Source organism: Hordeum vulgare, chromosome 5H, assembly GCF_904849725.1.
Source record: "Hordeum vulgare subsp. vulgare chromosome 5H, MorexV3_pseudomolecules_assembly, whole genome shotgun sequence".
Lineage (NCBI taxonomy): Eukaryota > Viridiplantae > Streptophyta > Magnoliopsida > Poales > Poaceae > Hordeum > Hordeum vulgare.
The window spans coordinates 482826159-482844045 of NC_058522.1; the positions used below are offsets into that span (position 1 = coordinate 482826159).

At 46.5% G+C, this 17887-nt stretch overlaps 1 protein-coding gene across 1 annotated transcript; it reads right to left on the reverse strand.

The window, feature by feature from the left end:
* Nucleotides 1-62: 62 nt before the first annotated feature.
* LOC123399562 (pumilio homolog 5-like) lies at nucleotides 63-7410 on the reverse strand. The gene is made up of 10 exons (XM_045093963.1): nucleotides 7314-7410; nucleotides 5420-6059; nucleotides 3609-4963; nucleotides 3373-3514; nucleotides 3114-3221; nucleotides 1963-2175; nucleotides 1777-1881; nucleotides 1112-1306; nucleotides 523-694; nucleotides 63-385 (listed from the first exon to the last, which is right to left on the reverse strand). Exons 2-10 carry the CDS (start codon nucleotides 6053-6055, stop codon nucleotides 351-353), a joined length of 2961 nt encoding a protein of 986 aa, XP_044949898.1. The 5' UTR covers nucleotides 6056-6059; nucleotides 7314-7410; the 3' UTR covers nucleotides 63-350.
* Between the last annotated feature and the right edge of the window lie 10477 nt (nucleotides 7411-17887).

The window sequence follows — 17887 nt, forward strand, 5'->3', positions numbered from 1 at the left end:
CGCACACAGGAGAATAGGCTCAGCGAAGGTAAACCTACAGCAACCGGCAGTGCAACTGGAAAAACGAAAAACAGAGCAAACCCTGGTAAGCACAGGATCGGCAAATCTCATCACCAAGCAGGTCTACCACACCACCATTCTGAAAACTCTATGAGCAGCCACATGATCCAATCATCCTAGCATAACTACACCCAGACACGGGTGACAAAGACTATCTGTACGATCTGGAGTCAGTTCTGTTCAGACCGCTGAAAAGCACGGTTCCCTTTTTTTTTCCGGCATTCTCCACTGACAGGGTCGACCCGGGGTGGCCGGCACTCTTTCCGTGAGGGATCCAGGTAGTCTTCTGTTCAGGGTTTTGCCTGGGAGCCCCGCGGCGCAGCACCTGAAAAAGTCAGATGCAGCAAACAAGTTAAATGCAGCTAGAAACACAGGCCAAGAGAAACCTCGGTAGAAATTACGAAACTATTTCATGTAAGAATGGTAGTGTGATTCAGCAGGAGTTGGACAGGGGGAACGCACCGTCACCAGAGAACCGCTCGATTCGGCTGGCGGTATGTTTGCCGTAGGTGTACTTCCTCAACGCTTGCAAGTGACCCTTCATACGACTGACAAGAGCGTCCCTCTGTTGTCCACTGCATGTTACAAGTATCTTCTGAACCACATAATTAGCAAACTGGTCCTTCATCATCACCTACAAACAGCATCATGCCATTCCATGTCACTCCTGGTTTGGTTACTGTATAATTGAATGGGCAAAGTTGTAGCCTAACAACTTCAACGTAGAAGCCAGAACACAATGAAACATAATTGCTTATTTTTAAACAAAGGTATAATTAAACAGAGGGATGCTAATGTAAGCAGTGGCAGTCAGGAGTATGGCCACATGGTATTTTACGAGAACCATTTTCTGATCTCCCTAGAATGACTAATTTATGTTTTTTTTGTCTAGATTCAGAGTGGAACTCATACTGCCTGTCTATTTTTTTACATGGAAGGTGCCTGCCTGCTCTTTTATCTGAAGTTTAGGCATTTGCCAAGTTTTGACCAAACTAGATCCTCAGCTATTTGCCCACCGAAACATAGAAAGCCAACATTCATCTGTACGTACCAGCAAATAATTATTTCCCTCGGTTTGCTCAAGAATATCCTTGATCAAAAGATCCCGATCTGCAATATTCCCATGCTGGAAGCACTTCTCTATGACATTGGATGCAAATTTGTTTCGGCTCATGGCCACAACCTGCCCAGCTAATTTACTTATAATTTGGCTCCTTTCATTGGATTTTCCTTTCTCCAAAACATGCTGCAGAAGAGCAGTGTTATAACACAAGTAAGATGTACTGTATATTTGCTGAACTCAACATCAGTGATCATACTGGCTCGTGTCGGAACAAATCTTTGCTTAGAGTAACACTACTGCCAAATACAATGGGATTGGAAAAGCACCAAATATCTAAGTTCATGAGACATCTTCCCTTGAATTATTTTACATGCAAACATTTGAGTTCATGTGTCAATACAATAATTAAAAGCCTGAGGGGTACAGGCCGCAGCCTGCAATATAATATTGGCGTGTTATATAGGTATAAAAACACGACAACAGTTTACAAGATGGAGGGCTGAAGAGTTTTTTCTTTTAAAAAATGGAGAGCCAATGAAGTAATGCTAGTAATATGTTCTCAACTTTGCAAGAGCGACAAAGATCCTGATGAATAATCAATGAAGGTTTAGTCAAATCATCCTAATGTAGTATAGACTGCAAACAAAATTCACCTGTGTGACATAATTTCCATACTGATCTTGTGCCAGGGTGCAAGCAGACTGCAAGATTTCATCTATTATACCATCTGAACCATTACTGCAATGCTCGAGGATTCTCTGCCAAACCGACAAAATGAGAAGTTTGAACACACACAAACGATGCAAGATCAATACTATAAAGTACCATTATCAATTCACCTGAATAACACGACAACCATATGGATGCATTGCTAGGGTGGCAACCTGTCCCTGAAAAGCCGACACCACAAAGCCAATATGCTCCACAGGGACACACTCAATGCACTTCTGTATAACATGATTCCCATTTTGGTCGCGAACGCATTCTAGAACATGTCCATCAAGTTCACAAACAAGTTCTATCTTTTGATCAAGCTCAATTGCTTCAAGGGCCTGCGATTTTAACAGTAAAGAAGGCAAAGCAAAAATCCAACAGTGAGGGCATAATATGAGGACTCGCACTAATTCATGAAAACAATAATACGACACAAAAACATATAACCAGGCATTGGCTACTGATAAAATCTAAGATACCTCTACAAATGTTTGCCATGTGGTCCTCAGCTTTTTAGCTCTATGTTTGTTTATCTTTATTTATTCAACTCAGGGATGATATACAACACAAAAACATACAACCTGGCACTGACCACTGATAAAATCTAAGACACCTCTACAATGTTTGGCATGGCAGTCTTCAGCTTTTTAGCTCTATGAGTTTTATCTGCAATTGCTCAACTCAGGGATGATTTCTCGCCTTATTTATTCTTCATCTTTCTTGGAAGAGAAGCATTCACTATATCCGCTAAAAATCAAACGACCGAAAGAAGAGCGAGTTTTGCAGGACATTAGCTAACATGCACTTGCCGGTTCTCAACAAGCCCATGGCATCACGAACTTTAGTTCCGTAATAAAGTTCCACCGTGTTTCACCTCCAACATATACTGATTAACTAATAACTAGTCAGGAATAAAATTATATCCCAATTACCATGCACAATACGAAAACTTAGCATATGATATTCAAGCTAAGTAGTCCTATGACTTGATGAAGATTACTTACTGCACAAAGTTTTCTCCACATGAACGGAAGAAACAATCTGACAATTGTGCATTTGTGCTACTATGCTACTCCCTCTGTTCACTTATATAAGACGTTTAGCAAGTTCAGACAGTGTCCTGAACAGTTCAAAGCCAGCTGTCTGAAACGTCTTATAAAAAACGAACGGAGGGAGTGGTATTCAACAACATGTTGAGGTGACATGATCCATCAATAGAATCTAAATCATTATGCTGCAATAAATTTATATCCCCCCCAAAGCAGTCAAAGATTACCTTCTGAAATACTCGGCAACCATATATCTGAAGGCTCAAATTTAACACATGGCCAGCAAGCTTTTTTGCAAGGTCTCTTCTCTGCTCAGAGTCCCCATGTTCAAACATCTGCATGGAATAAACAATTCACAATTACTGCTGGTAACAAGGTACAACCGTGTAATATGCCTTGCAGAAAAGGTACAATGATGCAAGTGTCATGGCCTTTGCTTAAACAATTTACCAGAAATAACACGTACGAAAAAAAGGAGTAGCATACCTTTTGGATCACATAGTTTCCAAATACATCAGTCATCAACGATGAAGCATGAGGAAGGATTTCATCAAACACCAAGGCCTTGTCTTCAGTGGTACCATTCTCCAGCTTCTGCTGAATGAATCGACTGCCATCTTGGTCAGAGCTGTGATCAAGAACATACAAGCAATTAAAGCCTCAAAATTTTCATTTGATTATATATATCCGGAACAAAAGAGACAATCAACTCCACAACTGACCTGTATTCCGCTATATGGCCTTTGATGTCAGATAACTCAACCATGTGAGCTTTGTTGGACCTTACTTCACCAACAAAAAAGTGTGTGTTGGGACCAGATTTCTCCCTCGCTCGCTGCTCTTGAATCCCAGGACTAAGGCCTGTAGTTTTTGATGGGGACTGGAATCCCGGTGCATTATTTCTCCTGTCACAGGGATATGTTCCTGATGAAGGTTGGCCATGAAACACTGGAGTTGTAGGATATGGCATTGGTATACTGATGTAAGGTGAGGTGCCCGGATGATTTCCAACATAACTTCCTTGTTTTCTGGCTGTAGGGGAGCTACAAGCTCCAGTATTTGGAAACTGAAATTTCTGTCCTGACTGGTGCATGATTCCTGGCATAACTTTTTCTGGACCGAAAGCAGCAGTAAAGTTACCAACAAAATTACTACTTGGACTCACTGTATCATATGGATTTCCCAGACCATAGTGATAGATAGATGGTTGCTGGAAATAATGAATGAGACTAAGATCAGGTACAGATGGCGGCATAGTTACCCTAAGTTGCTCGTCAATCTTAAATGGGTTCGAAAATTCAGTCCCTGCAGCAATATTTCCTGTTGAAGGAAAACCGGCTACTCTGCCACTAAAGGTCGGTGTAAGAGGAGTATCAGAAGGTGTCATGACAGGAAGCTGAGGAGCAAAGTTAGTCATAAAAGGTGGCAAGAATGAATTAGGCAATCCATGCCCATCAATTCCATATGGAGGCATCAAGACACCAGGTAACTGTGGATTCTGATAATACGGACTCTGTGTATAAAAAGGCGTTGGCATTCCATGCTGGGACATCAACTGAATGTCACCAGAATATAGATTCATATGAGCATGAGAAAAGTTATTCACAAACGGAACTTGAGGTAGATTGATGCCTTGGGGAATCATTTGAGTAGGATCACCATGCAATGGGCCATTCTGCAAAAACACATTGTTCTGCCGCTGTTGCTTAACATGTGCACTATCCTGGGTATCCAAACTAATCTTCAGATTTTTCATACTGGAGTCCACACCATTAAGTATGGCACGCATTGCACCACCAGACTTAATCTCTGTGCTTGAACTTCCCTGCTGAGAAGGTCCCATGATACTATTCACAGAACTGGATGAAGTCAAAGGAGATGAAGCTGCGACACTGTTGCTACTAAGTGTATTTCTCACTGGACTCCCAATAGGTCCACGTGGCCGTTGAGGCATATCTGATGGAAATCCATTCAAGTCTGACGAGCTGATGCAACAGACAGATTCTCCATCACCAGAATTCGTATTTGAAGGACCAGAAGAATTATTGTACAAATCAGTGCTTCGAGGGAAGTTTTCCTAAATAATAAGCAAACCATCAGTACTACTTCAAAATGAGGTATCCAAAATAACTGCACATCCACTAAGTTTCTCATTGAATAGAATAAACAAGCCCTTAACCATGATTGTCAAACATGATTTACGAGTAACTACTAAGCATTTCCAATTCCAACATGTTTTCGTGAATCATACATTTTTTTGGCAGATAGGTAACAACTAACAAGACATCATCAAACATCCTAAGCATTCTGGATTTACAGTTGCTATTTCAAAATAAAGCTGAAGTTTTAAATCTCCAATATAACATAAGATATGTAATTTTTAGGGAACTTAGGATAATTAGTTATCTTTTTACATAAAAGCCCAGCTGCTACACATTTCAGGAATAATAAATCATAAGTTTGGCCACTTTATATATGGAACAAACGCAGCAGACTTAGAAGTGCTTAAGGAGTTAATACATGGACAATTTACCTGCATTAAGCCTACAAGTTTTGAGCTGTGACATTCTATGCTGGATGTGCTTTGGTCATTACGACATCGAGCATCCTCTGCCGAGCTTGAATCTAACTTTGATGAACCGTCATCCTCAGGCTCTTCCTTGTGCGTTGATAGAGTAGAACGATGAGTCAAGGACCTGTCACTGCTGCTGTCATCAAAATATAATGGCCTCCGTTCTCCAGGTTTGCTAAAACGGTTCATCAACCTTTGGTTCTCTCTTGAAACGTGCGGTGCAGGAAGCCTTGGGTTCAAATTCACCTTGGCACCATAATACTTTAAGTATGCCGGATCAGAGCATAGCTCCTCAGACTCTGAACTGACAGCTCCAGAGCTCAAGTTCCTCAATGTGGCCTCAAGGTCCCCACTGTGCCTGCTTATGAGGTGACCAAGTTCAGCCAGAGACCCCTGCATGCTAGGAGGTGCACTTCCACTGCGATTCGGGGCAGCATCCCTCCAGCTCCCATGAATAGCACCATCATTCACGTCGAATGCCAGCTCTTCTCCTGAAAGACTTGCAGGCAAAGGGTCATATGAACTCAAGTCCTTGCTTGGTTGCCAGTCCCCAGCTCCCGTACCTCCAATTAACGGCAGAGCACTCCCTTCGACCATTGTTCTGAAAAACAAATGTAACCGTTCAGTGCTGAATTCCCAACCAAATTCTGTTTTTAGGAGTGTAAGCAAATGCATGCTGCACGAGGAAGAAAATCATGCAAATGTGAATAAATAAAGGGAACTGCCTATAATTATGACGGATGTTTTTTAAAACCACTGTCCGCTGATCAAACCGGTGGATCTTCTTATTTCTTTCCTCAGATCTTCTACTCGCCTCCTCAATCCAACCTGCCTCCATTGCGCCGCTGCCTCCTGCTTATCATGCCCTGCGGCTGCCACCACCACCACCATGGCTGGATCAAGGGTTCAACCTAACCAGCCCCTAACCACCGACAATCTAATCACTAACTCCAGCGAGGTCTCCTCACTCGCAGTTCGCCGGTGTGAGTTCAGCAGTCGACTGGATTTTCTTTGAAAAATGCAGGCAAACCATAAATAGATTTTTTTTAAGTGACAGCCTTTTATCACACAGTTTGTAGTCAAACACAACTGGAAATTCTTGCTCTTTGTGAAAAAAATTAATACTCCCTCCATTACAAAATATAAGTATTTTTTTAGAGATTTCAGTACGAATAACACACGGATGTATATAGACATATTTTAGAGTGTAGATTCATCCAATTTAGTCCGTATGTAGTCCATATTGTAAAATCTTTAAAAAGACTAATATTTAGGAGCGGAGGGAGTAGCATGTAGTCACCTTCGTTAACAAAACTGAAGAATTTTATTAAAAATCTACTACTCCGGTACCTATCTGACGCACCCGCAAGTTTCCAATACCACCGAGGGGAAAGCGCACAGGGAGAAATAATACGTTCGGCAAAGGGTCGCCATCCTAGGGTGACAGGGGCTGGCCGAAGCAGCAGAGCACGAAATAATCGTAGATCGTAGAAAATGGCGCAAAAACAGCCAGGGGCGGTAAATTCGCCACCTGATCAAGCGTTCGTCTCGCGCGGAAACGCGCTCCCGGTTCCAGAAACCAGGGGCGAACCCACCCGCCCACCCACCTTCCCCAAAAATAGTAGTCCACGAACAATATTACAGACACGAAGAAGGTTAAAAAAAAAAAAAACAGAGCGTCTCCCTGACTAGTCCCTACAGCGCCACAGCGGCCAGCACGGCGGCCGCCCCCTTCGAGGACTCGACCGGCGAGGCAAAGGCAATGGCGAGACGCGGGCGCGTCGCGTTCCCGGCCTCCCGCCGCCCGGGGCCGTGCAACTGGGGCGGGGAAAAGGGAAAATACGGAGTCGCTGACCTCGCCTGACGCGGCGGCGACCGGCGAACGGAACCCTAGGGGGGAGCGCCCGCTGCGTCCCTCCCCCGCCTCCTCGGTCTGGTCCCGGCGGAAGCCCCTGCCCCTGCCCCGCCCTCCCCTCGCCGCGGCCGCTTTCCCTTGCCCTGCTTTCTGTTTCCCCAGGCTTTGTGTTGGTGCTGGCGCAGGCGCAGAGCCCGAGGGGGGAGAGAAGGCTTAAACCCTCGGGCCGCGGAATTAGCGCCGAAATCCCGCGGTTGCCCCTGGCGGCCTGCCCCGATGTTCGTGCGGGGGCGCGATGTGCGGCCCCGATGCGCCGGGCCCACGCCTCGCGCTCCGTTGAATGTCAATGTACAAGGTGGGGGGTGATTGGCCGTTGTTCCTGGCCTCCTCGGCGACGGCAGGATCCGCCTACCCGTGCTTGGTGCCAGGGCCAGCTACGCTACGCGTACCCCGGGGAACCCCCACCCCACCCCACCCCCAATAACACCGCAAAGGCGTTGTTCCTAGGTTTCGAGCAGCCGCGCGGATGCGATGCAGTATGGGCCTATGGGGGGGCCATCATGTGCGCGCGGGGGTGAGGGTTGGGGACGCGTTTTCGTGACGACTCGTGCGGATGTGGCGTTGTGCGAGAGGCAGCGTGTTCACGTGAAATGGCGTTCTCGTGGGCTTCGATGGTCGCGCGGATGCGGCATGATGTGGGGGACCGTCGTTCTCGTTGGATCCGAGCGGCCGCACGGATGTAGCATTGTGTGGGAGACATCGCATTCATATGGACTGACGTTCTATGGGCTTCGAATGGCCGCGTGGATTTGCCGTGATGCGGGGACCATCAAAGGCATCCTCGTGGGCTTCGAGCGGCCCCGCGGATGCCGTGTTGTTTGGGAGGCAACGCATTCACATGGACTAGCGTCCTTGTGGGCTTCGAGCTGTCGCATGGATTTGTCTTGGTGTGGGGACCACCAAGGAAATTCTCGTGGGCTTCGAGTGGCCGAGCGGATGCGGTATGATGCACGGGTCCATGGCACGGGATGTCGTGTTGTTGATGTGTGACATCTTTCCCTTTTTGATAGTTGTGCTCGATGCTGGAGCCAACGAAGATAATGAGTGTGCGTATTTTCTTACAAATCATAATTTTATTGAGTTTCATTTTTATGCATATACCTGTATTATGCATGAATAGTCAATGTTTCTTTGAAAAATAATGAGTGTACATTTGTAAACCCAAATACACATATAGCTCTATCCATGGCATCACCTCGTGTTTGTCCTCTCCCCTTGGGTAATCCATTTTCGCTTTTGTCCCGTTCGAACTCTAGATGAATTCCTTCCCTCCTCCTCTTATCAAGGGGGTGGGGTGGTGGAGGTGATAGGGGGTGACAACAATCGGCGAAGGTGACGCGGAGGGAATGAACATCGTACTATGACAAGACCCGCTAGTCGTGCTAGGGTCGGGAGGTGCATCACCCCGCATATCAGGTACACCCCTTTTCAGGAAACGCAATAAGAAAAAAAATGTTCCTATAAAAATACAAATATCACCATAAAGATGTGAAAGAGTTTATATATGATATTTACCACACATGCAACAAAAAGAAGAGTTTGATGAAGATGTTGCAGATTGCCGCAACTAGGTTAAAACCTCCTAGTCGCAAAAAAATATCTGTTCGAGGATCAAAGACTGGTATCCACAAGTACGGAATTACTGATCCAACAAGGCTTCACCGCCCAAGATGAAGAGCTATCGAGGACTAGGAGATACAATAGCCTTGCGTCGATGATGGAGAACTTGCACACACATAGAGAGAGAGAGGGGGGGAGAGAGATTGGAAGCACAAGGAAGGAGGAGCAAGGAGCAACGTGCGAGGGAGGTAAATGGGGCACGGGAAGGCTGGCTGGGACAACTTTATTGTAGGTTGGGACGTTATCGAGGCGTCGTGGGGAAAGTGGGGGCGTCCATGTCTCATTGTGATGTCACACGTCCCTGCATGGGCCCGACGGTCCACTAAGGCCCCCCTTTTCGTTCCTAATGGGCGGAAACATGCTCATCGCGGCCCCGGGGCTACTATCGGCCAACTGGAAACCAGGGTACCATGCTTGTTTGCCTACGGCCTGGGAAGAGACGCCTTGGCTCGATCAACTCCGGAAGCGGCCCATTCATGGACTCCGCAAGCGCAAGACACCTCGCGAGGCCCCTCTCTTCAAGAGGGGGCACTTCAAGATGATCATCTACGACAGCAGGCAGCCTCGCTAGATAACCCTCGCGAGGCAGCTCCCGCGAAGCCCTCTGCCTGGAGGGGCCGCGCAACGCGGGTCGCATGGTAGCATTCCCACCACGTGGATGACGTGCCCACACAGGCAAGGATAGCAAAGACTGCGCCAACAGGCGCATACAGGAAGGATTCCCTCTTTGGTGATAAAAGGGCAGCACACAACTACCCTCCCCCAAAGCGAGTACCAAGACTTACTTTTTTCGTGCAAGAAGACCACGGTGACGCTGCGAGCCAGAACGGATGTCATTAGTGAGCCCACGAGTGCGTCATCGGCGGTGCCTTTGCAGGCGAAGACCACCTTTTGTCAGGGTAAGACCGAGCATTTGTCCCCCTTTGAATTCACGCCATGTGGGAACCCTTTTCCTCCAATATTTTCAGGGAAGAGGACCAAGGCAGTTATAAGAGGGACAAAGCTGCTACCTTAGCGGGGGATTCTTTTCCACCATATTCTACCTTGTAACACTAGTGCACAATCCCTAGAGCAATTCCAGACAAGCTGGAGTAGGGTTTTACACCACATGGTGGCCCGAACCTGGGTAGCTCCACGTGTCCCCGTCATTCCCTATGTGTGAGTGTGTCCTCGTGAAGCACCACTCATCCGTAGCTTCACCAAAGTCACCGTAGGGTCGTGAGATAGCGGGAAAGGTCCCAAGTGTTCGGACTAGGGTTCTTGGAGGGTTTCTAAAAGTATCGATATGGTTGACTAGAGGGGGCTGAATAGGCAACTAACAATTTTTTAAGCTTTTCTTAAAAAAATAAGTTTAGCAACAAATAGGTTGTCCAGAAATGCAACTAAGTGAGCAACCTATATGATGCTAGCAACAAGAATAACAAGTAAATAATAAATACAAGTAAAGGTAAGAAGTAACCACAAGTGGAACCGATGAAGACAAGGATGTGTTTTCGACGTGCCTTCCTTTTGAGGGTAAGTATGTCTTCGTTTGAGAAGTGTGGAGGCATAATGTTCCCCAAGATGCCACTAAGGCCGTCATATTCTCCTCACGCCCTCACACAATGCGAGATGACATGATTCCACTAGTGGTGCCCTTGAATGCGGCGACCGAACCTTTATAAACAAGGTTGGGGCAATCTCCACAACCGAATTGGAGGCTCCCAACGAGACCATGAAACTTGACCACAATGGAATATGGCTTCAAGGTGACCTCAACCGTCTAGCATGCTCAAACACCCAAGAGTAAGAAGATCCGCGAGGGATTGGTGGGGGAAATAAAATTTCTATTGGTGGAAGTGTAGATTAAGGCCCTCTCAAGCAAACCCTAGAGTATCAACAAGTTTTATTGGCTAGGGAGAGAGATCGGCGAAAATGGAGCTTAGGGTTGGAAAAGGTGAAGTTCTCTGGGAAGAAGAACCCCTTCATATAGTGGGGGAACAAATCCAACAGTTACCCACTTGCCGTGCCCGCACCAGAGTGGTACTACCGCTCCAAGGGGCGGTACTAGCGATTATAAGAGGTAGTACTGCTCCAGAGGGTGGTACTACCGCTGAGACAGAGGGAAGCAACCCGAGTGGAAGGTAGGAGCCGGTAGTACGGTCGGAGCGGTACTACCATTGCGAGGAGCGTTATTACCGCTCATAAGAGGTAGTACTGCCTCCTATATCCGCTCAGGATATGCTGCGGTCCTAGCCAAGAAGTACCAAGGGTTTGTGGCGCAGTAGTAACAAGAGGTACTACTGCCCGCTGGGCGATACTACTGCCTTGTACTACCACTCCAGAAACTGCTCGGTCCGACACGAAAAGTGTCAAAACTCACGGGCAGCGGCACTAGCCAGCGATACAAGCTAGGCCACTTCCACCCTGGAGCGGTACTACCGATGATAAGAGGTAATACCGCTCACCAGCGTAGTACTACCTCTTGGGTCCTTCTCGGCAGGGTTGGGCAATGAAGGATGCTCCATTGAGGCGGAAAAGAGGGTGCGAGGGAAAGTGTACGTGGTGATTCCACCCAAACCTTTCTGAGGCAGACCCCTCTTAACAATACAAGTTTTCCTATGACTCAAGTACACCGACAATGAAACGTAAGGGAGAAAGCCGTCTTCATATCAATACACCGAGGGGCATGAATCGTCTTTGTGCCAAATGAAGAAATACGTGAAAGGCTTAGTGCACACGATTAGTCCGCAAAAGCATTCTCATCAATCACCAAAACCACTAGGGTAGAAATATGCCCTTATAATATCCCCCTTTTTGGTGGATTGATGACAACACGAGATTTGCATAGAAGATAAATATGAGATAAAATGCAAAACCCACTCTCTACAAAATATAGACAGTCTCCCCCTATATGTGTGCACTATTTAAATATGCTTTTGGAATGCAAAGTGCACGCACTAGGATCAACACTGCCCCTATATTTTATAGTCACACACTACTTGTACTTAGGGGAAAACAGAAAGTAATATGGTTGCAAGAAGTGATGTGAGCATTAACAATAGGGCACAAGATAAGCATCTCATGAACTTTAAGACATATGATAAAACTAAGGTGGCATATGTCTCACACCATATGATAAAGTCTCACAAGAGTCGCACACACATAAAAAAAAGCAACATATGTCTCACACCACATGATGTAGTGTCCAAGGAAATTAAATGATAAAAGAGTTCACGAGTGAATAAAGATGGGCAACGAAAGAACACTCGTGACTCTCGCAGATCCAAACTCTCTCCCCTTTGGCAGCAAGATGCCAAAAAGGACAAAGAAAACAACGAGGATCCAAGAAGGGTTGTAACCTTGAAACATGATTATTCGCCAGACTCATAGCTGTGTCAAACGGTGCCAGGAGGAGCAGGAGAGCCACGCAACTCAGCATCGGAATCCCATGGGAAGTGACGAGCAATCCAGTTGTCTTCATCAGTGAGTCTGTCCTCGTAACCGCTCTCAATCATTAAACCAACATGCCTACCAAGAGCCTTGTGACGACTGATAGCTGCCATTTCAGCTGCATGAGCCCTGTACTGACCTTTGGTCTGCAGACAGAAGAGCTTCTTCATTTTCTCCTTGAGCTTCTTAGCCCAAGATGGTTCTTCAGTAGGGGGCACAACACGAGAAGTAGTGTCATCTTCAGCCACAAAATCCTCATCAGCGTATTCATCATCAGAATCCTCATACATGCCTTCTGGCACATCCTGCTCAGGGGCAGTGTGAGTAGCCCACTTGTCCTTCTACCGAAGCTGCACAACCTTGTGTGAAACGAGCTCCCAGCCTCAAACAACTTGCCAAGGAAGGTTTTTGCCCATGTCTTCTCAATCAGATGCATCAGAAAGGGCCCATAGATGGGGAACTTACGCTCAGAAACAGTAGAACGGAGCTCAGACCACATAACATGAGAAAAATCGAGTGGCTTCACATTAACCTTGAACTTATGAAACTCGCGGTAAAGAAGCATATCCACCAAGTAAGAGTGGACCTGCTATAGATTCCCAACGCGAGGAAACAAGGTGTGGTGGAAGATGCGGTGCATGATATCTAAGAATAGTTCCAACACCCAAGTGGACTTTCCTGTTGTAGAGGAGATCTTCTCAGTATTGTACTTGTAAAGTGCTTGCTTGTGGGTGGCGACTGTTTCTTTGTGGGGACAAAAACCAAGAGGGGTCGCGAGTCCCTTGTCCTCAATGTCAAGCATGTTCATAAAGGTCTTCTAGGGAGCAGAAAGTAACATGCCGTTTGTCATCCAAGTCAAAGTCCTATCCTCATCAGTTCCCAGATGCACCGTGGAAAAGAAGACAACAATAATGTGATGAGGACATCAACACCATTGTTACACTCACAACCCCGGCTACTATACATACTGGACCAGTTACTAGAGATCGCACACGCCAATTAAATTACCACGTACTTTCGTTTCTTGTAAATCCTTCTAATGTTCATGAACATATGATGTTTCCTAAGTCAGATACTTTTGTGGTACTTATGAATGAAGGACCTAGCATGGACAAGAAGGATATATGTTGGAGCGGGATCAAGCATGGGGAAGGAGGTGCACGCGCGGAAAAGAACAATGGAGCTTCTACTAGTGATTTTCGCACTTTGAAGCCACCATAAGGAGAGCATGAAGGCTTGGACAAAATATTCAAGATGCCACTTTATAAATTTCGTCCATAGGCTATTATAGGTGTCGCGTCACCTTATTTTTGGGCCAATCCCATGTAATTTCGAAAAAACATATTATAGGCTATTTTTAGAGTCTGTATGTGCGGGGAAACTGAGTTAGGGTCGGTTTCGGACCCCTCCTCCAAGGGGTCATGAAATCCCTCATCTATTCCCCCGTATATACATCCCTTAGGACACCGTTTAGACTTGGGTTTTGTTTAGATTACAAGTTTGCCATAGCTGCAACTTCGCGTTCTTCGTTTGTGTTCCATGACTAGACAAAGGCGTCACAGAACCCCACTTTCATCAATAAAGCTTTCCTCTTATATTTGCAATATCCAAATTGCAATCTTAGTTTCTTGCTTGTTCTTTGTTTGCGTGTAGGAAACAAACCCTCGTGGTCAGGTTGATCGTGCTCCGGTGTGGTCAATAACCTCTCGGAGTTGGTTTAGCGATTGCTAAGCCGCGACGTCTTCACACGTTAGTAGTCAGATCATCAAAGTCTACTCCACCAAAGTGATAACCACCATCTCATCGAAAGACAGACAACTTTGCCTCTATCAAGTGGTAACAGATTTCCAAGTTGCTCGGTGAAATTTTACCAGGTTTTCATAGTTAGATCGCATTTGTTCTTCATACCTATAGTCCACTGAAAATCCACAAAAAATAGGGTTAGATCATCAAATCCGAACCAATCTGAGCCTCTACACAATATTTTCAGTATTTTGCTTTGTTGAATTTGCGGTTACATCGTCGTGTCGAGTTGCTGGTATTAGTGTCTAGTCCTTTAGAGTTTCGAGTTTTGTTCACACGTTGTCACGCCGCCACCACACCATCTTCCATCGCTGCCATATACCACAACCACGCTACCATCATCGTTGCTACCATATACCATCATCACACCTCCATCATCCTTGTTGCCATATATCACCATCGCAAGATGACGAGATCGACTGGGAGATCCTGACCAAGCGGGAGCTCCATGATAAATTTCAGCAAATGATGGTTGACCAGGTACAAGACTTGTGACCAGCATTGGAGACACCATGGAGAAGCTAGACGGTTTGGAGAAGATATTCAACACCAAGATGGACGTCAGGTTCAATGCGATGCTTGCCTGTCTACCACCACCAGTTGCAGCTTCCGTCCCTCTCCAAAAACAACAACGACGGCAACAACGAGACTCGTATTTTGTGGGACGAGCGCGACGTGTGCCTTTTGACCAAGCACAGAATTCTCGTGATGTTGCTCCTCCTGCTGCTACTACTGAGGTTTCCATGGTTGAGCAAAATGAGGATTATGATGGTGATAACGATGATGAGGGAGAGGTTGCTCCAAATTAGCACCAGGGACAACAACCACAACAACAAGCACCGGGTCGTCCACATGGTTACAATCGCAATGGTAGGGCTGCACCACCCCCTCACGTACGGGATCATGACCATCTCCCTAAACTTAAATTGAATATTCATACATTTGATGGTCAGTATGTTCCTAATATATATCTTACTTGGGAGTTAGAAACAGAGCAACGTTTTACATGCTTACAATTTCCTGAGGATAGACGTGTTGCTGCTGATGTTTGTTCATTCACTAGTTTTTCTTGTGTTTGGTGGTGTGAACATTGCAGAATACATCATGCTAATATTCCAACTACTCGGGCTACTTAGAAAACTGTTATGCGTACTCGTTAGGTTCCATCATATTATCAACGTGAATTACTTCAAAAATTGCAGCGTTTAAGACAAGGAAAAAATCATGTAGAAGAATATTATCCGGAATTACAAACTGGCATGATTAGATGTGGTATTGTTGAGGAAAATGAAGCTATGCTTGCACATTTATGGGTGGATTAAATAAATATATTCAGACTATTCTAGAATATAAGGATTATAACACTATCATTCGTTTGTTCCATCTTGCTTGAAAAGCTGAACGTGAAGTGCAGGATTGACATGCATTGGCGAGAACTAACTTTTCTGTAGGTCGCACTTCCTCATGGACGCCACGGACCTCATCTACTTCTACACGTCCTCCTGCATCAGCATCACCTACTTCAGCCAACAACTCCAACAAAGATACCAGGAAACAGGCCCCTGCCCCACCTTCCTCCAAGAGCACACCTTCGAGGCCAACACAAAGCTCTTCTTCATCCATGGCATCCAGAGGGCAAACACATGAGGTTATCTGTCGTCGTTGCAAGGGTGGAGGTCATTATGCGAGAGAGTGCCCATCCAAGCGTGTGATGATTGTTACTAAGGATGGTGGATATGACTCCGCTAGTGATTATGACAAGGAGACTCTGGCTCTTATTGCAAGTGAAGAACGGGGTGTAGATGATACTGAACAAGAGACACAATACATGTCTGCTGACTACGTTGACAGGTATGAAAGCTTACTTGCTCAACGTGTTTTAAGTGTGCAGGTAACATAGGCTGAGAAAAATCAGAGGCACAACTTGTTCCATACGAAGGGAGTTGTGAAGGAACGTTCTGTTCGTGTAATCATCAATGGAGGGAGTTGCAACAACTTAGTGTTGGGTTACGTAGCATAAATTCAAAATTTTCCTACGCATATTGAGATCTTCCTATGGAGAGACCAGCAACGAGAGAGGGGTAAGAGCATCTTCATACCTTTGAAGATCGCTAAGCGGAAGCATTGCTAGAATGCGGTTGATGGAGTCGTACTCGCAGCGATTCTGATCTAGTGCCGAACTACGGCACCTCCGCGTTCAACACACGTGCAGCCCGGTGACGTCTCCCGCACCTTGATCCAGCAAGGAGGAGGGAGAGGTTGGGTAAGAACTCCAGCAGCACGATGGCGTGGTGTCGATGGAGAGACGAGGTCTCCCGGCAGGGCTTCGCCAAGCACCGGCAGAGAGGAGGAGGAAGAAGGGCAGGGCTGCGCCGAGAGAGAGGGAAAAGTCTGTCTCCCAAGGGCCAAAACCCCTCTCTATTTATAGGAGGAGGGGGAGGGGCTGCACCACCCCTAGGGTTCCCTCCCTAGGGGTCGTCGGCCACCAGATGGGAAAGGGGGCGGCGGCTAGGGTGGGGAGGGGGTGGCGCACCACCTGGTGGGCCTTAGGCCCACCTGGCTTAGGGTTTGCCCCCCCCCCTTTTCTCTCCCCCACGCATTGGGCTGAGTGGGGAGGTGCACCAACCCACCTAGGGGCTGGTTCCCTTCCCCACTTGGCCCACCTTACCTCCCGGGGTCGTTGCCCCCCTTCGGTGGACCCCCGGGGCCACCTCCGGTGGTCCCGGTGGTCCCGGTACATTACCGGTGATGCCCGGAACACTTGCGGTATCCGAAACCATCTGTCTTATATATCAATCTTTAACTCCGGAACATTCCGGAGATCCTCGTGACGTCTGGGATCTCATCTGGGACTCCGAACAACTTTCAGTAACCTCGTATAACAATTCCCTATAACCCTAGCGTCATCGAACCTTAAGTGTGTAGACCCTACGGGTTCGGGAGACAGGCAGACATGACCGAGACGCCTCTCCGGCCAATAACCATCAGCGGGATCTGGATACCCATGGTGGCTCCCACTTGCTCCACAATGATCGCATCGGATGAACCACGATGTCAAGGATTCAATCAATCCCGTATACGATTCCCTTTGTCTGTCGGTATAGAACTTGCCCGAGATTCGATCGTCGGTATACCTATACCTTGTTCAATCTCGTTACCGGTAAGTCTCTTTACTCGTTCCGTAGCACGTCATCGTGTGAATAACTCCTTAGTCACATTGAGCTCATGATGATGTTCCGCCGAGTGGGCCCAGAGATACCTCTCCGTCACACGGAGTGACAAATCCCGATCTCGATTCGTACCAACCCAACAGACACTTTTGAAGGTACCCGTAGTGCACCTTTATAGTCACCCAGTTACGTTGTGACGTTTGATACACCCAAAGCACTCCTACGGTATCCGGGAGTTGCACAATCTCACGGTCGAAGGAAAAGATACTCGACATTAGAAAAACTTTAGCATACGAACAATACGATCTAGTGCTATGCTTAGGATTGGGTCTTGTCCATCACATCATTCTCCCAATGATGTGATCCTGTTATCAATGACATCTAATGCCCATGATCAGGAAACCATGATCATCTATTGACTAACGAGCTAGCCAACTAGAGGCTTGCTAGGGACACATTGTGATCTATTTATTCACACATGTATTACTG

Bases quoted from the DNA above. Each gene is read 5' to 3' on its own strand.
- LOC123399562 (XM_045093963.1), bottom strand. From the start codon at position 6,055: ATGGTCGAAGGGAGTGCTCTGCCGTTAATTGGAGGTACGGGAGCTGGG. The intron at 2,176-3,113 runs GTAATCTTTGAC...TTAAAATCGCAG, and splicing joins GTTGCCGAGTATTTCAGAAG to GCCCTTGAAGCAATTGAGCT. The intron at 695-1,111 runs GTACGTACAGAT...TGCTGTTTGTAG, and splicing joins AGGGAAATAATTATTTGCTG to GTGATGATGAAGGACCAGTT.